General features: G+C 51.1%; 2 protein-coding genes and 1 pseudogene across 3 annotated transcripts; all 3 read right to left on the minus strand.

The window, feature by feature from the left end:
- Positions 1 to 2,362: 2,362 nt before the first annotated feature.
- Positions 2,363 to 21,279, minus strand: UBOX5 (U-box domain containing 5). Of its 2 annotated transcripts, XM_054293254.1 has the most exons (5): positions 21,198 to 21,279; positions 11,231 to 11,327; positions 8,888 to 10,058; positions 5,453 to 5,614; positions 2,363 to 2,574 (listed from the first exon to the last, which is right to left on the minus strand). In XM_054293254.1, the coding sequence occupies exons 2-5, from the start codon at positions 11,282 to 11,284 to the stop codon at positions 2,363 to 2,365; spliced, it is 1,599 nt and encodes a 532-aa protein (XP_054149229.1). In that variant the 5' UTR covers positions 11,285 to 11,327; positions 21,198 to 21,279. The 2 variants fall into 2 exon arrangements, with proteins under 2 accessions (XP_054149229.1, XP_054149227.1); XM_054293252.1 differs by lacking the exons at positions 2,363 to 2,574; positions 5,453 to 5,614 and adding an exon at positions 8,583 to 8,840 and having other exon boundaries at positions 8,871 to 10,058.
- FASTKD5 (FAST kinase domains 5) lies at positions 13,194 to 21,240 on the minus strand. Its single transcript, XM_054293251.1, has 2 exons — positions 21,198 to 21,240; positions 13,194 to 15,844 (listed from the first exon to the last, which is right to left on the minus strand). Exon 2 carries the CDS (start codon positions 15,803 to 15,805, stop codon positions 13,439 to 13,441), a length of 2,367 nt encoding a protein of 788 aa, XP_054149226.1. The 5' UTR covers positions 15,806 to 15,844; positions 21,198 to 21,240; the 3' UTR covers positions 13,194 to 13,438.
- Positions 20,901 to 21,009, minus strand: LOC128948561 (5S ribosomal RNA; annotated as a pseudogene).
- Positions 21,280 to 22,792: the final 1,513 nt, after the last annotated feature.

The following is a 22,792-nucleotide window of genomic DNA, read 5'->3' on the forward strand; positions in this document are numbered from 1 at the left end:
CTGGTTTGGGGATGCTGCTTCAGGGAGGGATGCTGCTCTGTGGGATGCTGGTTTGTGGATGCTGCTTTGACTGATGCTGCTCTGGGAGGGGACACTGGAGGGGAGTGATGGGGTTGGGGCTGGGAGAGAGCCCTGGGTGCACAAACACCCCAGACCTGGGGCTGGGCTGCAGCATTGGGGTGCAGGGCAGGACTCTGTCCCCAGAGTGACCCATCAGGGCCATCCACGGCTCTCCTGCCTCTTCCCCCTCCTCTCCAAGGAACAGGAGGCAGGGAAAGCACTGGGAGAGGGGACAGCAAGAGCAAAGCAGCTCTGGGGCCGGCAGCAGCACACTCCTGTCACCATGGGCGGTCAGAAACAGGATGGCTGTGGGTCCTGGCTCTGTGTCAGCACCACCCTGGGCTGCAGGGAGGGTCCCTGCTGCCCACAGGGGTCTCAGTGCCCTGGGACCAGCGGGATTCACACCCAGCTGGGGCAGGGGATCCTTCCCTGAGCTCCAAAATGTGGGAAATTCATCCCTGGATCCCCTGCAAGGGGGGGACACAGAGGGTGAAATGAGCTGCCAAGGGTCCCAGAGGGTTGAGGAGGAGGAATTGGGGGATGAAGGCTCTGAGAACCTGCAGTGAGGGGGAGAAGAGCCCTGCTCTGGTGTCCCAACACCAACCCTGCCCTTCCAACCCCTGCTCTGTGTGGCTCCTGCCCCTCCCTGCAGAACAAAGGGAAGGAAATTTGGGATGGAGGAAATCTGGGATAGAGGAAATTTGGGACGGAGAAAATCTGGGATAGAGGAAATTTGGAATGGAGGAAATTTGCGATGGAGGAAATTTGGGATGGAGGAAATCTGGGATAGAGGAAATTTGGGATGGAGGAAATCTGGGATAGAGGAAATCTGGGATAGAGGAAATTTGGGACGGAGGAAATCTGGGATAGAGGAAATTTGGGATGGAGGAAATTTGGGACGGAGGAAATTTGGGATGGAGGAAATTTGGGATGGAGGAAATTTGGGATGCCTCCACCTGGATCCCTGCCCACCTCAGGACACCACAAGGAACTTTTGGGCACTGCAGAAACTTGTCAGAACCGGTGGCTTTGGAAGCATCCAGGCTTTGCTGGCTGTGGTTGATGGCTCTGGGGATCCTCCCCCTTGCCTGGGGGAGGTGTGAGAGCTGAATCACCCCGGGATTGCTCACTGCAAACACGACACCAGCACTGCCATGGAGTGCAGTCACTGACTCTGAATCGTGGGGTTTTTAGGAATTTTGTGCCTATTTCCTAAGTGTTCATTATTTTAAGAAGTGTGATTTTCTATTTTTGCAGGGCTGTGAAGTCCTGCTGATGCAGACAGGGTCAGGGCCAGCACAAAGTTGGGCTCCAGGGCATGAGCAGCTCCTTCCCAACACCACAACTCTGCTCAGGTGCCTCTTGAGAGCAAATAAAGGTGTGAGCAAGGTGAGCTGAGCCAGCTGGAGGCTGTTATGGCCCAGAACATCAATGAAGTGGCACCACCAGGGGGTTGTGGAGGTGACAAACCCTTTGATGTCACCTTACCCCAGCATAGCCAGAACAGAACATATCCAAATTGGTTTTTTGTCTGGCTCTTTTCTCTCTGAAGCCCTCATGGGTTCAGGTGTCTGAGTCTCATCCCTGTGATGAACTTGCTGTCACAACCCCTCTGTAACCCCCTGCCTGCAGCTCCTCTGTGCTGGTTTGGCTTTTTCCAGCCTATTTCCTCCTCTGCCAACAGATTCACTCCATGACACCATTAAGCCTCAGGATGAAACCAATTAGCAGCCAGAGAGAGAGAGAGAGAGACAGAACCTGACTTTAAACATTTTATTAAGGCTTAAATGTCTATCAGCCAGCCAGGAGCTGGGCTGCTCACACACATAAACCGAGGGTGGGATGGGATGGCTTTTCTACAAGAGTCTGATGAGCAGGGGGGGATCACTGCCAGCTCCTCCCACCCCAGCCAGGCCCATTCCAGATGGGAGAGCCAGGTGGGCAAGGGGAGGAGGTCAGAGGAGGGAATTTGTGTGTGCTGTCACTCACAAGGGCTTTTACCTGCTCCACAGCCGGGCTGGCTGCTGGTCAAACGTGAACTCGCGGTGTGAGGGGGGGAAGCTGAGCTGCTCCAAAAGGCACCTGTGCTAAACCTCTGAGCCCCGGGGCAGTGCTGCAGACCAGTCCTGCACAAATACAGATTCCTTGATAAAGAAGCTATGGCTTTTGTCATCCTCGGGCTCCAAACCCCCCCCACAAACCCCCACTGGAGCGAGTCCTGTCTGCTGTCTCCACTCTGCGGCTCCTGGCGGCTCCCTGTGGACACGGGGCACAGCAGCAGCTCCTTCCCGTGCTGCCGGGCTCAGAAATGAACCCTCCTGACGTCCTGAGAGGCCGCTGCCCTCCTGCAGCTCCCGCAGAGGATGGGGGACGCCGGGGCCCGCGGCTCGGCCAGGCAGGGCCGGCACAGGAGGTGCCCGCAGGGGAGCTGGTACACGGGCTCCGCCCTGGAGTAACACGAGAAGGATTTGCCGCAGGAGGAACATCCCTGGCTCTGGCTGCTCCTGCCGTGCTCTGCAAGGCCACAAACACAGAATCACAATCAGAAGAGGCTGGAAAATAATCAGAATCAGAATCACAGCAGGTTGGAAAATCACAGAAACACAGAATCAGAATCTCAGCAGGTTGGAAAAATCAGAATCAGAGCAGGTTGGAAAATCACAGAATCAGAATCAGAACGGGTTGGAAAATCTCAGAATCAGAATCAGAGCAGGCTGGAACAATCAAAGAATCACAGAATCAGAATCATTTGGAAAATCTCAGAATCAGAATCAGAACAGGTTGGAACAATCTCAGAATCACAGAATCAGAATCATTTGGAAAATCTCAGAATCAGAATCACAGCAGGGTGGAAAATCACAGAATCAGAACAGGTTGGAAAATCTCAGAATCAAAATCGCAGCAGGTTGGAAAATCAGAGAATCAGAATCTCAGCAGGTTGGAAAATCACAGAATCAGAGCAAGTTGGAAAATCATAGAATCAGAATTAGAATCAGAATCAGAGCAGGTTGGAAAATCACAGAATCAGAATCAGAACAGGTTGGAACAATCTCAGAATCACAGAATCAGAATCATTTGGAAAATCTCAGAATCAGAATCTCAGCAGGTTGGAAAATCACAGAATCAGAATCAGAATCAGACTGGAAAATCACAGAATCAGAATCTGAATTAGAATCAGAGCAGGTTGGAAAATCTCAGAATCAGAATCAGAGCAGGTTGGAAAAATCAGAATCAGAATCAGATCAGGTTGGAACATCATAGAATCAGAATCTCAGCAGTTTGGAAAATCATAGAATCAGAATCAGAATCACAGCAGGGTGGAAAATCACAGAATCAGAACAGGTTGGAAAATCTCAGAATCAAAATCGCAGCAGGTTGGAAAATCAGAGAATCAGAATTAGAATCAGAATCAGATCAGGCTGGAAAATCAATGAATAAGAATCAGAATAGGTTGGAAAATCATAGAATCAGAATCAGATTGGAAAATCACAGAAACAGAATCAGAGTAGGTTGGAAAATCACAGAATCCGAATTAGAATAGGTTGGAAAATCATAGAATCAGAATCAGATTGGAAAAATCACAGAAACAGAATCAGAGTAGGTTGGAAAATCACAGAATCCGAATTAGAACAGGTTGGAAAATCACAGAATTAGAATCAGAATCAGAGCAGGCTGGAAAATCACAGAATTGGAATAGGTTGGAAAATCACAGAATCAGAATCAGAATCACAGCAGGCTGGAAAAAACTTCAGATTACTGAGTGAACCAACAGCACCGTGTCCAGGCTTTCCTGGTGGTTCCAGCACCTCCCTGGGCAGCCCCTTGCAATGTCTGCTCCTGAACCTCCCCTGGCACAGCTGGGAACAAAGGGACAGGAGCAGTGGCAGAGGCAGGGACAGTGAGAAGCCCAGGCTGTGCCCAGGCCCTGCAGGCTCAGGGCACAGCTGTGACTCAGGACTGTGCCACTCTCCTGTCATCACCACGAGGAAAGGGAAAGGTCCAGCCTGCAGGGCAGGGTGTGCTCAGAAAGGGAAGGGTCACATCAGCCCTGGCACCATCAGGCTTTTAATTGAGGACAGATGACTGTAAAAAAGGGCTTTTCACTTTTACTGAGATTAAATCACCCTCCCTGCAGCTCCTGCACAGCCATTCCCAGGGGGAACAGCTGAGGGGTCACTTTGCATTCCTGTCACACAGCACCCAGCTCAGCTCTCAAACAGCAGCAAAGAGCTGAATGTCACTGTGAAACAGCACAAGCTGCCTGGGGAGGGGGACAGAGGGAAAAACAGGCACAAGGAGATGGATGGACAGACAGACAGAGCCCTTCCCAGGGTCCCTCTGAAGCCCCTCCTCAGCCATGGGCAGCAGAGCCTCACCCAGGGGAAGGGAAACCAGGACAGCTGAAGGCTCAGAGCTCCCCTGCACCCCAAAGGAATAATTCTGGGAATGCAGGCACAGCTGGAAGGGTGGCTGGGCAGCAGCTGGGTGGCTGTGGCAGCCTGGATGGTGGACACTCAGTCCTGGTGGCATTCTGGGCACACACACACACAGCTGGCTGGCCTGGGGTGCTGCTGCTGCTGCAGTGACCTGCTCCTGCTAAGGGTGGATGTCACACGGTGCTTCAAAGAGTCAGGGAATGGTTTGGGTTGGAAAGGATCATAAAGCCCATCCCATTCCATGGGCAGGGACAGTTCCCACCATCCCAGGGTGCTCCAAGCCCTGTCCAACCTGGCCTTGGGCACTGCCAGGGATCCAGGGGCAGCCACAGCTGCTCTGGGCACCTGTGCCAGGACTTGCCCACCCTCACAGGGAGGAATTCCTTCCCAATATCCCATCTCACCCTGATCTTTTAGTTCACAAACATTCCCCCTTGTCCAGTGTGTATAAAAAGTGACTCTCCCTCCCTCTGAAGCCCTGCAAGGCTGCAGCCTTTGCTGGATTTACAGCTCTCCTGCAGCATCCCCACACCAGACTCATTCTCCACCCACGTGGCAGCTCCCCAGCCTGCTCCACACAGCTCACAGGCACCACTGAAGCTCTCAGCCCAAACTGCAGAGCTCTGAGAAAGTCTGAACTGAGCACTGTGTCCATCCCAGATCATCCTGGGGCAGCCAAGAACACAGGAACATCACAGCTCTGCTGCCACAGCCTGCTCTGACCCTGGGCATGGACAACATCCCACCCCTTGTGGGGTCAGCAAGGCCTGAGCTGCCTCAGGGGGAGAATAAAGCAGCAAAACTGCTGAGATAGAGGCAAGGATTGGGAAGTGAAGCTTGCTGGGAGACAATGAAATATTTTAAAATTGAATATATCATAGTCTGGGGTGTGAACAACACTCCCTGTTACCCCAGCCCCAGCTCCCAAAGGTGCTCCAGAGGTGCCTGCTGCTCACCAAGGGCTGTGCCCAGGCTCCAGGACGTGCTGCAGCCCCCCTCTCCTGGAGCCTGCTGCTGGCTCTTCATCAGCTTGGCCGTGAAGGAGGGCATGGAGCTGAGGGCAGAGGTCAGGGCAGAGTCCAGGCTCTCTGACAGCTTCTGCTCGTGGGACACCAGCTCTGCAAGGAAACAGAGATCAGGTGTGCAAGGGAATAGAGAAACCAGGTGTGCAAAGGGAACAGAGAAACCAGGTGTGTAAAGGGAACAGGGAAACCAGGTGTGCAAAGAGAATAGAAAAACCAGGTGTGCAAAGAGAATAGAGAAACCAGGTGTGCAAAGGGAACAGGGAAACCAGGTGTGCAAAGGGAACAGAGAAACCAGGTGTGCAAAGGGAACAGGGAAACCAGGTGTGCAAAGGGAAATGGAGAAAACAGGAGTGCAAAGAGAAACACAGAAACCAGGTGTGCAAGGGAAACAGAGAAACCAGGTGTGAAAAGGGGAATAGAGAAACCAGGTGTGCAAAGGGAACAGGGAAACCAGGTGTGCAAAGGGAAATAGAGACAAAATCTGCAAAGGAAAACACAGACAAAATCTGCAAAAGGAAACAGAGAGCAGGTCTGCAAAGGAAAACAGAGAAACCAGGTCTGGAAAGGGAACACAAACACCAGGTCTGCAAAGGGAAATAGAGATCAGGTGTGCAAAGGGAAACACAAGGACCAGGTGTGCAAAGGGAAATGGAGACCAAATCTGCAAGGGGAAATGGAGACCAGGTCCACAAAAGGAACACAGAGAAACCAGGTCTGCAAAGGGAAACATGGACCAGGTCTGCAAGAAAAAGATGGAGAAGCAGATGCTGGGAAAAAGAGTCTGTGATACAAACACTGCCTTGGCTCTGAAGCTTGGAGGAGCCCTGCCACTTGTTTTGTTGAGAGGTGTCTTTTCCCCACCAAGGGGCTGGGATTTGGGGGGGAGTGCCTCATCTCCTCTGGGTCCTGGAAGTGGAATGCCCTATGGATTATCACCATTCATGTGGTGTCCCAGAGCCAACTGATACAGGACCAGAATCATTTAGGTTGGAAAAGTCTTCCAAGATCATGGAGTCCACCACTAAATCATGTCCCCAAGTGCCACATCCATGGCTTTTAAATACCTTCAGGATAGGCAGCCTGTGCCAGGGCTGGAGAACCCTTTGCATGAAGAATTTTCCCTAATACCACCCTAAACCTCTCCTGGCACACCCTGAGGCCATTTCCTCTCGTTCCCTGGGAACAGAGCCTGACCCCCACCTGGCTGCACCCTCCTCCCATGGAGCTGTAGAAACTGCAGGACTGAAAAAGGGCCAAACTCCAAATACCCCAGGAAGATGTTTTTCCCTGAAATCCCTCAGCTGGCTCCTGAGGATCCATCCCAGAGCTCCCAGCCTTGCTCCATGCAGCTCACAGAGAACATTTAAACCATTAATAAATCTGTGGGACTTGTTTTTCCCTCTCTGTCCCAGTTGTGAGCCACAGGGCCAGGGCTGGACCCTCCCTGCAGGGCTGCCCTGTGCAGCACCGACGGCGTTAATTAAGATGAAGCATTAAGAGAATGTTGTCTGCCTCGTTAATTCTGTTAAATGCAGCTCCCAGAGGAAGAGCTCACAATTGGTGCTGCACATTTCCTCCACCAATCAAGGCTGATGATCCAGAGAAGCATGAGCTCCATGGGCTGAGCACTCTGCTTTTATTTATGTATGGACACGGCTGCCCCGGGAGCTCCAGGACCCGCAGGGCAGCTCCTGCCTCCTTGGGGCTGGGGCACATCCTGGTGGGAGCTGTCACAGCCAAAACAACCAAAGATTCCTCCTAAAGCAGGGAATGAGCTCTAGGCTGAGGGATCAGAGCAGAGAGGTGCAGTTTGACTTCTCCCTACTCTTCCTGGTACCAGCCAACATCAATTATTTTCAACTGAAGAACTTGTTTAAAATCAAACAGCCACCTAAGCTTTGGCCTCAAAATGGTTTTGGGCAGATTTGGAGAAAGGTGAAGGCAGTGAGAGGTGCCAGCAGCTCTGGGTCACCTTTTGACATGCCACAGACCACACTGGGTTAGAGGAGAGCAGGAGACTGAGCTTACCTGCCCACAGATCCAATCATGAAATAACCACACCTGGATTTACACCCTGTGTCCTCAGGTGCCACATCCTCATGGCTTTTAAATCCCTCCAGGGATGGGAACTCCACCCCTGCCCTGGGCAGCTGTGCCAGGGCTGGACAACCCTTTCTGTGAAGGAATTGTCCCCAATATCCAACCTAACCCTCCCCTGGTGCAACCCCTGTTCCCTCCTGTCCCTGATCCCTGGGAGCAGAGCCCGACCCCCACCTGGCCCCAGGGAGTTGTTGACAACAACAAGGTCCCTCCTGAGCCTCCTTGTCTCCAGATTTGCAGGACATTTTGCATTCCCAGCATCACTGAGGAAAGGATGGATGAAGGGAAAGCAGCACCTTTCCCTTCCCCTGCAGCCACAAGTCACACTTCTTGTCTCATTTAGCCTCTACCAGGTTTTCTGCTTTAACCACCCACAAATTCTGTGCAAGTCTCTCCCAGGCTGAGCTGTCCCTCCATTCCCTTGCTGTGGTTTGTTCTGTGTCCCATCCCTGTTTTTCCCATCCCTAATGATAAGCCAGGACTCCCTGTGCCATCACCACTGCACCACCAGACATTTCTTTTCCTATTTTTGCAGGACACAATAAATCCCCCAGGATAAAGAAACTTCAAACCATGATGGTGAGGAAAATATTGTCTCCGCGTGGAAGGAAGAGAAAGGGAATCCAAACTACAAGGGGAACAGGGTGACCTGAGCAAACAAGGGCTGTGAAACACTGAACAAGGAACATGGGAGGTGGATGAAATGACCCAGCTCCACCAGCCAAACCCAGCCTGGAAGCTTTCTAGAGGTGTGATGGGAACTTGCACTGGGTTTGTCCTAGTTTGAAACCCCAGCCTGGGGCTGTCCCAGCACTCAGGGAACAGAGGTGACCTGGGGAGCCACGATACCTGTGGAACAGTCCATCTGGATCAAGTGGGAATCACTGTCAGTTTTCATTTTTTTAGCACTGTTCTCTGAGGTAGAAGTGACAAGTAAAGATAAAGAAACTTCAAACCTGGATAAAGAAACCTCAAACCAGGATGGTGAGGAAAATATTGTCTCCACATGGAAGGAAGAGAAAGGGAATCCAAACTAAAAGAGGAACAGGGTGACCTGAGCAAACAAGGGCTGTGAAACACTGAACAAGGAACATGGGAGGGGGATGAAATGACCCAGCTCCACCAGCCAAACCCAGTCTGGAAGCTTTCTAGAGAACTAGAACTTTCTAGATGGGAACTTGGCACTGGATTTGTCCTGGTTTGAAACCCCAGCCTGGGGCTGTCCCAACACTCAGGGAACAGAGGTGACCTGGGGAGCCACGATACCTGTGGAACAGTCCATCTGGATCAAGTGGGAATCACTGTCAGTTTTCATTTTTTTAGCACTGTTCTCTGAGGTAGAAGTGACAAGTAAGTTTGTAGCAGAAAAATAGGGTGGCTGCAGGGAGCCCTGGTCCATGCAGTCCATTTTCCTTTTCAGAGAAGACATGGTGATGGAGGAGGGCACCAGGCTCTCCGAGGAGTGAGCCCTGCCCAGCAGGTTGGTGCCAGGGATGCTGTGCTGCAGCAGGAAGTGGTCTATCCTGGCCTTGAGGGTGGGGTGAGGTAGGGGCTGGGAGTGCTGGCTGAAGGCCACGCCCGTGAAGGGATCGCTGGGGACGCGGCCCCAGGACGCCTCGCTGCGGTTGCACTTCTCCAGGGTGCTCTGGTCAATCACCTTCCCAGAGGGCAGGAGCATGGGTAAAGTCATGATCTCCAGGGTGATGGGGTCCAGGAATTCTTCAGGGATGTCTTGGACAACGTCCACCAGCTTGTGCAGGGTCTGCTGCTCGTTGGCGCTGAAGGGGACGCAGTCGCTCTCCATCGGCGTCCAGAGCTCTGGCTTGAGGCTGCCCACGTCCTGGGCCAGGAACTGGGAGGCCACCTGGAAAACCCCCTCGATGACCTCCTGTGGGCAGGACTTGGCAGGTTGTCCCCACACCTCCAGCCTCTTGATGCTGGGCAGGCCCCCCCCGGCCACGTGGGTGATGCAGATTTTGAGGTGGGACACGTTGCTGAGCGAGGCCGGCCCTTTGTTCCAGAGATCCTGGGACACCGAGCCGGGGTAGGAGAAGACATTTTCCATCTGATGGAAGGGAGGCCTTGGCTTGAAGCCTCTGTGGCCAAAAGTCACTTTGCTCTGATTTTTTAAGACAGCTTTGCCCACCAGGGTGAAGGTGTCCTTGTCCGACACAGGCTGCAGACCTGAGCACTGCCCCTCAGGGCTCTGCCAAGAGGTTTTGTTGCATGAGGTAGAGGTGTAAATTTCCAGGCCAGAGAAGGTCTGGTAGCCCCCAGAGGAGATGTCAATGTTGATCCTGCAGATCTCCACGTTGAAGGGGAAGGAGATGGTGACGTGCACCGGGGGTTTGATGAAGTACTCGCTGCGGAAGCCGCGGTTCCTCCTGGCCAGGTCCTCGGAGATCAGGTTCTCCACCTCGTAGCCATCGGCAGAGATCTGTGTGCCAGACCAAAACTGGGGTCAGGGTGGAGCAAGGAAACACAAGGAAGGCAATTTCACTTCCAGAGATTCTCAGGATGACATCGACCAGGAGCCAAGGCTGAGGTTTACCCTGCTGTAAGGCAGAGCAGACCCACCACTCCTTCCACTCCCCCCCTCCTCCATCCCCTCTGTGTCCATGGGCAGACCTGACTTAACTGCTGGAAGAGTGGAAAATTAGGGATAATTTGTGGTTTTGGCTGGGTCAGTGAGATAAACCAAGGAGGAGAGGGTGGCTGGGAGCAGAGGATGAGTGTCTCTCCTCTTCCAGTCTCCCTTTTCATGTGGGAGTCTCCTGATTTCCTTTGTGCCTACTTATCCACGTGGAAATGCACTTGGAATCACAGTTACAGGGTCCCAGAGGAACTCTGGATGTTAATCAGCCTCTGGGAGCCACCCAGCCATCCCTGAGGGAGATCCATCAATCCAGGCTGGGTCTGGTTTGGAACATCCCATCCCACCCTCTGCTCTGCTCCTGGGCAGCCTGGTTCAATCCATTCCCTCTCCTGGATGCACCAGGCCCTGAGAAATCTGCTGCACTTGCTGAATGGACAAATAAAAATGAGGAAAATCTATTTATTCTACCTGTTTAATATGGTCTTGATCATGACAATCACACCAAACCTCTGTGACATGGCTGGGTCTCTCCACAACAAATTCCAGCAGCACAGTATTTACAAAGCCAAGGCTGTCCTGGATTTTGGTGTGGAAACTTACAACTAAAAACCAGATTTGAATGAAAACTGAGTTTCTTAAAGAGATTCTGATGTGCTGAGTGAAACCAGAACTACTTGGAAAGTAACTTCACCGAGTTATCATTTCACAATTTCACATTAATTGACAATTTCACATTATCAAAAGCTGTGAGTTCCAATGGGCAGAGAGAAAGCTGGAATATTGCAGGAGAAAGGGATCCCAAGTCAAATAACTTATACCTGGAAGCACATCATGCTGTCTGGTTAGGAGATCCTGCAAAATTGGGGCTTTTCCCTCCAGTATTTAGTGTGTGCCACATCAGAGCAGTGATGCTGATTATCCCAGAGGAGCAGTGAACCAGCTCCCCCCCAGGATAATTCCATTTAATCCCTGCATCCCTCCCACTCCCCCAAACCCCCTCCTCACTGTTTTACCTTGTTGCAGTGAATTCTTGGCTTGAACTGTGGGAGACAGACGTTTATTACCATCTTGGCAGCTGGAGAGAGGTCACTTGCTGAGCATCAGAGTCAGCTTGGAAGAAAAGAAATTAAAAATAAAGGAAGTGAATATCCATGAGCAGTGAAAGGATCTTGTGTTTTGGGTGAGTTACAGGCTTGGGATTTCCTAAAATGCAGCTCAGATCTGAGTCCAGGAGGTGAAGCCAATATAAACCCAAATGAATGTGGTAGAGAGATGAGATTGAGGGGAAAAAAATCACATTAATATTAATTAGTGAACCTGGGGAGAAAAAGCAAAAAGCAAATGGCTATTTTAATTAAAACCACCTATGAACAGACCAGCAATTACACCTGAAGGTTTATCAAAGATGCAGGAGTTCTGTAGGTGTAGAAAACACCAGCAGAGCACAGGAGGCTGTCACAGTGAGTCAAGATTAATCACAAATATTAATAATTAGTGTTAAATAACTCCAAGGGAGCAGAGGGCATGGAATAGCTCTGAGGGAGATGTCAACACCAAATCCTTCTGCCAGCATTCATTAAAGAAACTGAACACACCTCCTTTCCCATTGAAAAAAAAAAAAAGTGACTGGAATTGGCTGTCTCAGATCTCTTTTAAGAATGAAATTATCTGTGAGGTGAGAGCTTTAACCTCATGTTAACCCCAGCTTTAAAATGCCACTGCCCTGGGCAACCTTGCAAATCAGGGACTCGCTGCCTCCTTCAAGAACAAGCAGCTCTTTAATGATTTCCCACTGATCTCTTGGTTCAGCCCAAATCAAATTGGCCTTCTGGGGGCAGAGTTAATGAGCTCCCTGTGCTGCATCTGCAAGGAGAAAGGTGGAATTCAAAGCACAAATCCAAAAAAAATACCCAACCCAACATGGAATTGACACCTGCAGAGAGCAGGGCTTGGTTACAGTGCCTTGAAAATGAAGCAGGTGGGAACTTTACAAGAGGAACAGGCACTTCTATCCCAAAATTTGGTCTGGCAGCCATCAGGGGCAATTCCTGCTCCTCAAGGGGCAGGACAAGCACACACCAACTCTCCTCCAACATTTCCTTCCTGGTTTTCTGAGCCTGAGAGGTTTCCAGAACTGGGTTGCCAGTGGGGAATTGCTTAACCTGGTCTGACTTTTGGAACTCACACCTTGTAGGAGACTGAGTTCAACTACAGGCTGTGCCTCAAAGCTGCTCTTTTTTCCTCATTTTGAACCAAAATTGGAAAATTCACTTGGCCCTCAGCACTGGTGTTATGAAAAGTGGCAAACCAACTCTGCTTGCTCCCTTCCTTGGGAAAACTCAAGATTCTTCCCCTCTTCTATCTCTCTGTTTCCTGGGCTGAAACTGCAACATGAGGAGCTCTGTATGGGTATTTTATAGGATTTTTCCTGTTCGTGACCTTGAGAGACTTAACTCAGGTTAACTTTTCCAGTCTCAATACCTCAGTAAGAAAATGATTTATTTTCTTCATATTTTCTTCTATTTTTTCACTGCACTCCCTTCTGGTGAAAGACTTTGCTATAAATCTCATGGCTAAAGCTGAGTCACTGAGTTGCTTTAACCCATGGCTGGGTTTTTTTCCTCTCTCTCTTCAGTGTGTGCCTTCCCTAAGGTGAACAAAGATCTTTGGACTGAAGCTTTGAAATACAGACCTGAAAAAAATCCTCAGTGGTTTTGGACAAGGAATTTTAAACCAGACTGTCTGGGGTTTGTCACCACAACTCTTCCTGGTGTCCTGCGTGGGATTATGGAGCTGCTGCATTGTGGACATCAAATAAAGTCCTTGGAGCATGAAATGAATGTCCTGAGGTCAGAGCACCCCAAGCCTCAGTCCCACTTGGTGTTCACATTCCATCCTAAAGGAGAAACCCAGCCCCAGCCCCATGGGGATGGAAACAGCTCTGTGTGTGCTCCTGGCACCCAGCTCAGCCTCATGACTAAATATCCCAGCCCCAAATCCAACCACTCTCGTTTAGGGCGGTGAAAGAAGCAATCACAAAGCAAAATGAATCATTAGGAACTTTTATTTGCGGTGGAAGCATTTGATGATCCAGGTACAAAAGAACAGCATGGGAAGTACAGAGCAGAAATGGCCACACAGAACACAACTGAGCCAACACTCAGAGACCATTTTATCCAGCACCCAGGCACAGAGATGCACTGGGGAGGCTCTTTCCCCCACTAGGCAGCCCTGGTGAGCAGGGCTGGGCTGAAGACTTTGTAGTGGAGGTAGCTGAGCTTCTCGGAGCGCGTGCGCCTGAGCAGAGGGAACCACTCCCAGAAGGGAAGCTCCACCACGGCGTAGCCCAGCAGCCGCAGCTGCCGCCGCTTCAGGCAGTGCAGCCCCAGCAGCCGCCTGGAGCCGTAGCAGAAGTGGTTCCTGTTGGACACCTGCAGGGCCAGCCTCACCTCCCCAGGCTGCCAGAGCCCTGCTTTAGGCTCAGCCTGGGATGTGGCACCTGCAGGAAGGGCTCCACCCATATACGTTGTGTCCCCTCTCTCCTGGCTGGGAATCCTGGATTCATTCCCCACCTCTGTGGGACTCTGGTTATGAACTCTCCCCTGTATGAGCTGAGACATTAAATCATCTGTCAGATTAACTCCCATGTCTCTCAGCTTCTTGGTTGCCACAGGATCCTTGAAGTTGAAAGGGATGGGACGTCCATCCGTGGACAAACGCACCTCCAGGTCGCTGGACCTGGTGTGGGGCAGGATCATGTGGTTCTTCACATACTCAGGGCCTCCCAACATGCTCTCCAGGAGGGATGTGGCTTCCACAATTTCAGGCCTGACGTAGATTTCCCTCTCCGCAAAACTTGAGACCATCTCAGTGAACTCCTGACAAAGCTGAGGTGTGAGGTGGCTGCCTTGGTAGGTGGGGCACTCGATTTCAACGCTCTTACCAAGGGTGAACAGGTCCTTGTTGAGCTCATATTTGCTACCTCTGGTTTTCTGGACAAACTCCTCCCTCAAAGCAAAGTCTATCAGCTCCTCTGGGAAGCGTTTGACAAAAGCTAAGCCAAGCAGAGCAGTAAGGAGATGCTCTGGAAACTTGCTAAACTCATGGAGTTTTGCATGCAATTGCTTTATCAGGCTGGAGTAAAACTCCTCCTCGTTGGGAGGTTCATAGTCCAGGCACCCAAACGACCACAGGAATTTGGCAGCGTCCTTGCTCCGGCAGTAGGACACCTTGGAAGGCAACGAGGTGGCAACAGCAGCCAAAACATCCTCATCAAAGAAGTGCAGGGATGAGTAGGTGAGAGTGATGTGCATGATGCCCTGGATGTTTGTGGCAGGGATCCGAGCAGGAATGACCCTGCCCAGCTCCCTCATCAGGGGCAGGTGGTCCATGCGCGTGTAGCGCAGCATCTTGAGCACGTTCACCAAGGCGTAGGTGCTCATGTCCTCCATCTGCAGGGCCACCCTGTCTGCAATCCTCCTCATGACGTGCTCAGAAATCCCACTGAGGGATTTGAAGAGCCCCAAGCAGATGGCACCCAGCTCCTCCAAGGTGAAGGTGTCCAAGTGCTTCAGGATGGTGCTCTCCACCTTCTGCGCCAAGTCCGCGGGCGACCTCCGGCCTTCGCCGATGATGTAGAGGAGCTGCACAAACTGGGGCAGGGTGAGGTCCTTCCAGTGCAGGTTGGCATAGCTGAACAGGATGCCCAGGTAGGAGGGCACGCTGCGGTCCAGGCAGCGCCAGCAATCCGCCACCAGCAGCAGCTGCTCCAGGCCCGTGTCCCACGCCCGGCGGCAGAACTCGGCCTCGCACGCGTTGAGCAGGGGGTGGGAGGCTGGCACGGCCAAGGGGACACAAGCCTTTAAAATGAGGATGAGATCTGGGGTGCTGAACAGCCTGATGGCCGTGACAGCTCGGTGACACAGGGCACTGAACCTGGCATCGGACCCCAGCGCCGCGCGGCGCTCCGCCGGCAAACGGCTCAGCTGGAGGAAATAATCCCTGAGAGCCACAGGGCTGCCCTCACAGCCTGCCACACTCTGTAAAATCCTGTCCCCTTCCTCTGCAGGGAGGGGCTGTGCTGGCTCAGCGCCGTCACAGGTGAGAGCTCTGTACTCAGGCCTGCCCTTCTGGAACGTGCGCGGGTCCTCCTTGGAGTCGTGCGCTTCCCGCTTCTCCCTCTCTGCTTCCTCCTTGTACAGCCTGCTCTGCTCCAGGAGCGTGCTGGCCTTGGGCAGGGCACTCCTGCCAGGTGACAAAGCTTGGGAAGAGGCAGTGGGGAATGTCAGTGGAGCCTGTGCAGTGCCAGGGCTGGTGAACGTGTCACCCAGGGCCTGGCTGCTGTCCCTATCCCCGTGCTGCTGGGAGCCAGCCCTGCCTTTGGCATAGGCAGCTGGATTGTACAGCACTCTGTAGTCCTGGGGCTTCAGCAGCTGGATTGTGGCCCCTGAGTGAGTCCCAGTCTTGGCTGCTCCTGGTTTATCTCTCTTTTCCTTCTTGCTTTTGCTGCTCCCACGCTTGGCTGTGGTGGAAATCGCTGTCACCCTGCTCAGCCTGGGCAATCTTCGGCACATTAGCACCGTAGCCATGGGTCTCAACTTAGTGGGGCTCAGAGCTGCTTCCAGGTACTGAAAAAAGGGCAGACGGAGAGTCAGTGGCCTCCACTGAAATAGGAGTCTCCTTGAGCCAGCTCTCATAAGCTCTTGGAGATCTATTTCACACCCAAGAGAACTCAGCTACCTCAGAAGGCATAAAATCAGCAGGATGGCTTCTGTGGCATTGTTGGAAATAAAGAAGTTTTAATAAAAGGCAAAATAACAAAACTCTTTACAGAGAAAAACCGATCCAGGTGCAAGAGGCCCTCCTGTCCCTGGTCAAACACCTCACAAAAGTGATTATTTCCTTTTGTTCTCTTCTTTTTCTAATAAATTGCTCAGGCAGGACTTTTTGGCTCCTGTCCAATTGGCTATCCTTAAGTTTGAGGTGAAGTCCCCAAAGTCCTATAAGATGCCTTTTTCACCTAATGGAAGAGAGAAACTTCTAAGCTTATTTGCTTTTTAAGGAGACAAAAGACAGTTTTGTCACTCCATCCACAAAGGGCACAGTCCTACACTGCACCTCACAGGCAGCACCTTTTAATCAATCCTTTAGGGAGGTGGCACTGGTCAGGACAGCTGGGTCCCTCAAAGCCACCATGGAATGTCACCTCATGCAAAGGCAGCTCAGGATGAGCACCCAGGAGAGCTGGGCTTGGAGCAGAAGGCAGCCAGGCATGATGTGCTACTCAGCAGACACAAGAAACCTGGCACAGACTAGGAAAGTTAAGAAAAAAAAATAAAAAATTTCATGTTTAAGAGAGCCAAGCTGCTTTTCTTTCATTCTGAACAATGAAAATGTGTTTTTGCAGAAGAGCTGCAGCTTCAAGAGGTTTTGTGTGTTCAGACAGAGCATTCTGCTGCTTTGGTCATCATGGTCTGAATCACTGACCACCACCTCAGAAGTTGTCCAAATATCCAGGGTGCCACACTGCCCTATACACCTGGAGACAGAATGTGGAGCAAAATCTCCACAGAAGCAGAGCAGAGAGTGAACTCTGGCCCAGAACTTGCAGATGGAGGTTGGAGGAATGAAGAAATGTGGGAGAAGAGCAGGGGAGAAGTAACACAAAATCATTACGTGATGCTACATCCCAGGAGCAGAGATTTAAGCTTCAGATTTGAGAGCATTTCCAAGAGTTTTAGGGTACAGGAGGTTTTAAAAATGGCTGGTGCCTTCCTAACTCCTGCCTGAAACAGCTACAGCTCGGAGGGTGAGGATGAGAAATCCGTGGGAGTCCAGCTGGGTGCTGCCAGCCTGCACTGAGCCCTGTTTACCACCCTTCAGATGCTGATTAAAAAAATAAAATAAAGCATCAGGTGTCAGATTTTTCCCCCAAATCCTTATCCCAGCCAAAAAAAACACCCAAAAACCATCAGTCCCACATGGAGCTGGGCAATCAGGAAAGGCAAAGCCTGGCAGAGATGCTCCCACTGCAAAACATTTTGTGCTCCCCACACAACTGGAGATGAATCCTCAGGGACAGCCCAGGGAGCTCTGCTGGTATCCACAGCTTCCTGAGCAGGGATGGAGCAAGATTTGGCATCAGTGCAGGCAAATTCAGTTTTGCAGCAGCAAAAAGGGCACTTTGGGGCACAACAGGAGGGTTTGGGGTGTGTGAGCAGCATAAACTGGGCTTTTTTTGATGTGTAAGGATCCCCACATCCCCCATGATCCAGGGACAGCTTCCACTACCCCAGGTTGCTCCAAGCCCTGCTCAACCTGGCCTTGGACACATCCAGGGATGGGACGTCCACTGCTTCTCTGTGCCACTGAAGAAATGAGGACATTTTGCATCCTCTGCTCCTTGGGCAGAGCTTGGAGGCAGCAAACAGCAGCCAAGAGGGAGGAGAAGCTGCTGGAGCAGAAACCACCCCAGCAGAGAGGTGAAAAGCCCAGGTGGGCTGGGGGGAAGGAAAGGCAAACTGAAATGTGGATTTGTGGGGAGAGCCATGCAAGGAGGAGGCTACAAGAGAGGCCAATGTGGTTTTAGGGTGATCTGTAAATACTGTGAGCTGCTCAACAACACACTGGGCACCTGATCTGTATCTCCAAACCCCCTGAGGCAGCCGCAGGAGCAGATCAGGCTCTGTCCCACAGCCCCCAGGCTGCTCCAAGGCTGTGACTGTCCCATCCCAGCACGAGGAGTCAAATCCTGCCTGGCTCTGCCCCTTCCTGCCTGTCTGAGGGGCAGGGAATGGAAAAGCCTCCTCAGAAGCTGGACAGGGAACACAAACCAAGAATTTCAAAGTTCTCCTGCTCAGCTCAAGGAATGTCTGATGAAATGATCATTCCTGGCTCTCCTGGCTGTGGTGTCCAGCCCAAAGGGGCCTCATGTGACAGATGCTGCAGACAGGGGACAAAGCTCAGACAGCATCTGCCTGGAGGAAGGAGAAATCCCTCCAACATCTCCTCCTGCAGCACCTCACACAGCCTGGACCATTAGAGAGGCTGGATCAAGCTCCAAAAATCATCTTGAACAAGAGGAGGTTGATCCAGGTGAGCCTTTCCCAGAGATTTCCTTATCTGACTCGACTTCTGAGTATTTTTATCCATTTTTCTCCTAACAAACCCCAGGTTATTGATATAAACCAACTCCTCCCTGCTGGGAAAGGTGATTTTCCCAGGAGATCCAGCCCTGCTGCTCCCAGAGCCCCTCCCAGCAGCAACAGCCCCAGTTCAAAGGCAGGGAATCAATCAAAGGCCTGGGGAAGGCTCTGAATGTGCTGCTAAGAATATCCTGCAGGGACTGACTGTGGAGCTGTGACACACTTGGGAATCCAGGCAGTGCAGAGGCTGCTCCTCTCCTCCTTTGCTCCAAATCCAGCCAAAAAGAGAAGACCAGACACAGCTGAGCCAGGCTGGGATGGGACAAGACAGTTCCAAGCACCCTCAAAGGCAATGGGGCTGCTCCAAGTGGTTTTTCCATGGGCAAATCTTTGTGATCTTTCCAGTTTCCAGCCCATTTCTCTTTCAGCTCCACCCACACCTTCCATGGATTTACCTCTTTTCACCTTGAGCAATTTTTCCATTTTTGCTTTTCCTTTCCTTTCGTTTCCTTTAAATTTCCTTTCCTTGAAATTTCCTTGAAATTTCCTTTCCTTTCCTTGAAAGTTCCTTTCCTTGATATTTCCTTTCCTTGAAATTTCCTTTCCTTTCCTTGAAATTTCCTTTCCCCTTTCCTTTCCTTGAAATTTCCTTGAAATTTCTTTTCCTTTCCTTGAAATTCCCTTCCCTTCCCTTCCCTTCCCCTTCCCCTTCCCTTTATTTTTATAGGTTGTTAATTTTTTTTGTGGGAGCATAGTTGTTTTTGGATTTTTTGTAGCTTTGACTTTAAAATTTTAAAGTCCAAGCTAAATTTTAAAATTTCAAATTTTGTTGGCTTCAAGTCTCCCTCCCCAGGTATTTTTTGTTAAAGGCTTTAGGATAAACTATGGTTGTTGGTTGTAGAGTAGATTTTTTATATTTGATTTTGTTTTGATTGGGTTAAGGGTTATTGTATGAATGATTTTTTTGTTTGATTTGGGTAAAGGTTTGTTGTTGTTTAGGGTTTGAGTGGAAAGTGGTTTTTTATGGGTAATTAAGTTTACAATTTGGTTGTATTTAGGAATGTGTATTCCTTTCCTTTCCTTCCTCCTCCCACCTCACATCCCAACTCCTCCCCAGCTCTGGGCAGGTCTGTGCAGAATTTTCCCTTCCAGCAGCCCCAAGGAGCCCAGGGAATTCTGGAGCTGGGCCCAGCAGGCTGGGAATGCCCCTGGAGGAGCTGCTCAGGCATGGGAACACCATGTTTAGGTGTCACAGCTGGAAAAGAACATTCCCAGGGGAATGGCACCCAGCCAGGGGCTCAGCCCTGTGCAAGGGGGGGGTTGGTGCATCCCAAAAATGCTGTCAGAGCTTCTGGAACACTCTGAGGGGTTTTTGGAAGCCTGTGCTTCCAGAGGGAAGCTCCTCAGGATGTGTGAGGAGTGAACAGGGGATGAATGTTGGGGATAAAGCAGCTCCTTTTGGCCAAGAGCCTGAGTGAACCCCTGGGCTGGGCTGGACAGGGGAAGAACACAAAAGGGATTTTATTTCCCCAAAAGGTTGTGATGTCAGGGCACAAAATTGTCACTTTTTGGGTTGTTTGTGCTTTTTCCTTCTCTTCTGAATGGTTTGGGTGGGAAGGGATTTAAAGGGAACATTTAAAGGATTTAAAGATCATCTCATTCCATCCCCTGCCATGGCCAGGGACACCTCCCACTGTCCCATCCAACCAGGCCTTGGGCACTGCCAGGGATCCAGGGGCAGCCACAGCTGCTCTGGGCACCTGTGCCAGGGCCTGCCCACCCTCACAGAGAACAATTCCTAATTCTCAATATCCTAAACAAATCTCCCCCTTTTCAATCTGAAGCCATTCCCTGTGTCCTGTCCCTCCATCCCTTGTCCCCAGTCCCTCTCCAGCTCTCCTGGAGCCCCTTTAGGCCCTGCAAGGGGCTCTGAAATCCCCCCTGGAGCTTTCCCCTCTCCAGGTGAGCACCCCCAGCTCTCCCAGCCTGGCCCCAGAGCAGAGGGGCTCCAGCCCTGGAGCATTTTTGTGCAATTCCCTTCTCCCAGGGCAAGGCTGGAAGCCCCAGCCCCATTATTCACCCCTATGGCTGCAGCTACAGACACATAACACACAAACACACACACAAACACAAACACACACACACAGATGTACACATACACACATCACAGAATGATGAGGTTGGAAGAGACCTCTCAGATCATCCAGTCCAACCCATGCCCTCACACCTCACCCAGACTACAGCACCAAGTGCCATGGCCAGGCTTTTTTAAACACATCCAGAGATGGTGATTCTACCACCTCTCTGAGAAGAGCATCCCAGTACTTTATTATTCTTTTGGTGAAAAATTTGTTCCTAATATCCAACCTGTCTCTTCCCTGAGGTAGCTGGAGGTTGTGTCCTCTGGTTTTGTCAGAGACCGATCCCAGCTGCCCAAACCTCCCTTCAGGAAGGTGTAGAGAGCAATGAGGGCACCTCTGAGCCTCCATTTCTCCAGGCTGAACAACCCCAGCTCCTTCACACGCTCCTCTAAAACAAATGCCTACAGCCCCCGGGATTCCCAGGCGGTCTCCCATCCACGTACTGCCCGGGCCCGACCCTGCTTAGCTTCCGAGATCGGGCGCTCTCAGGGTGCTATGGCCATGGGCAATACACCTATATAAATATACACCTATATAAATATACACCTATATAAATGTACACCTATATAAATATACACCTATAGGTATGTGGGGCCATGCAGCCCAGGGCAGGACGCGGCTGAGGGGGTGGCTCGAGGAAAGGGAAGGGGGATGAGCAGGGGAAGGGAACGGGCACGGAAGGGGCCGGGACTCACCGGGGCCGCTCCGGCGCCACCGCCGCCTCCTCCTCCTGCCCCCTTCGCCTCCTCCCGCCGCTTCCGGTCGCGCAGCGGTGACGCCACTTCCGGTTCCCGGCGCGGGCGCGCGCGCGGCCGGCGGGTGGCGCCAGTGGCGCGTGCCCCCGTCCCCTAATGGTCACATGATGCCAAAAGATCATGTGACAGCACAGAGTCACGTGGAGCACAGTGGGCGCCGCCATGACAGGCCTGGGGCAGCTCTGAGCCCCCGGACCCTCGGACCACCCAGAGAAGCTGTGGCTGCCCCTGGAGCCCTGGTAGTGTCCAAGACCAGGCTGGATGGGCTTGGAGCAGCCTGCAATAGTGGAAGGTGTCCCTGCCATGGCAGGGGGTGGATTGAGGGTCTTTGAGGGCCCTTCTCACCCACAGCGTTGCGTGGCTTGTGGCATTGACCTTTTCTGGAAAATCCCTTCACCCAGGGTTTTTCACCTGGGAAGCTGAGAAGCCTCAGAGAAAAATGAAAACAATATTATCTCATTTGCTTCTCCTGTGTTGTGCTCCTTTGGAATGTGTTTGGAGATTATTTACCCACAGGTGATTGTTTCATTGGTTTCATGTGAATTGTTTTCACTCATTGGCCAATCGGGGCCAAGCTGTATCAAGACTCGGGAAAGAGTCAGGAGTTTTCATTATTATCTTTTTAGCCTTCTGTAAGTATCCTTTCTGTATTCTTTAGTATAGTTTAGTATAGCATTCTTTAATATAAAATAGTATCATAAAGCAATAAATTAGCGTTCTGAGAACATGGAGTCAGATTCATCATTCCTTCCTTTGTCTGGGGGCAACCCAAATACAACAGTGGCTCTGTGAGGCTGTGGTTACAGAACACAGAAACTTGCTGGGTACCTGCACACCCAGGGATGTCCTTTCTGTGTCCCCAGTGTGAAAAATGCATATTTTATGATTGGCTTTTCGCAAATATGAAAATGAGTATTATATGTGATGTGTTAGAAAGACCAGCCAGAATCCTGTGTTTGAATGGAATTTATGCATCATGTATGAGATGCATGAATATGCAACAGGCTGTTGCTTTTAAGGGTTAATCCTCTGTTAATGTGGGTCCTTTTTTGGCTTATTTTGTCCAGAAAGAGGTACCTGGACTGTCCATAACTCTTTGTTTTTATTGTCTCATATTGTCCTAACCCTAATTGTCCGAATTATTATGACTCCAATTATATTGCTATTATAATAACCATTTTATTACTATTAAACTTTTAAAATTTTAAAAACAAGTGGTTGGCGTTTTTCACACCAGGGAGGCACCAGCCCTGTGCTGGTGTGCGCTGGGGCTGTGTGGGGGGCTCTGTGTGAGCTGACACCCATCACTGCTGTTGTCCTGAGGGAACAGGAGGATTCTGGAGCTGTGGAGCCCTGCCCTGAGCTCCTGCCCAAGCAGAGCACCCACAGTCCCTTGGCCAGGGTTGTGTCCTCACAGATTTTGAGTATTTCCAACAGTCACGGCTCCACTGCTGCCAGAAATCTTCCTCCTGCCCACTGCAGGCTTTCAGCACTGGCAAATTATTTAAATATTGCCTTGAGCCTTGCTTAGCACT

This window comes from Melozone crissalis, unplaced genomic scaffold (assembly GCF_028551555.1).
Source record: "Melozone crissalis strain CALT ecotype California unplaced genomic scaffold, PUWL_Pcris_2 ptg000132l_1, whole genome shotgun sequence".
In the NCBI taxonomy this organism is placed as follows: Eukaryota; Metazoa; Chordata; class Aves; order Passeriformes; family Passerellidae; genus Melozone; species Melozone crissalis.

Coding starts and splice junctions, on each gene's coding strand:
- UBOX5 (XM_054293254.1), bottom strand. CDS start 11,284: ATGGTAATAAACGTCTGTCTCCCACAGTTCAAGCCAAGAATTCACTGC. Junction 10,059..11,230: donor CAAGAATTCACTGCAACAAG/GTAAAACAGTGA, acceptor TCTGGCACACAG/ATCTCTGCCGATGGCTACGA. Junction 5,615..8,887: donor CCAGATGGACTGTTCCACAG/GTATCGTGGCTC, acceptor GTTTCCTTGCAG/AGCTGGTGTCCCACGAGCAG.
- FASTKD5 (XM_054293251.1), bottom strand. CDS start 15,805: ATGGCTACGGTGCTAATGTGCCGAAGATTGCCCAGGCTGAGCAGGGTG.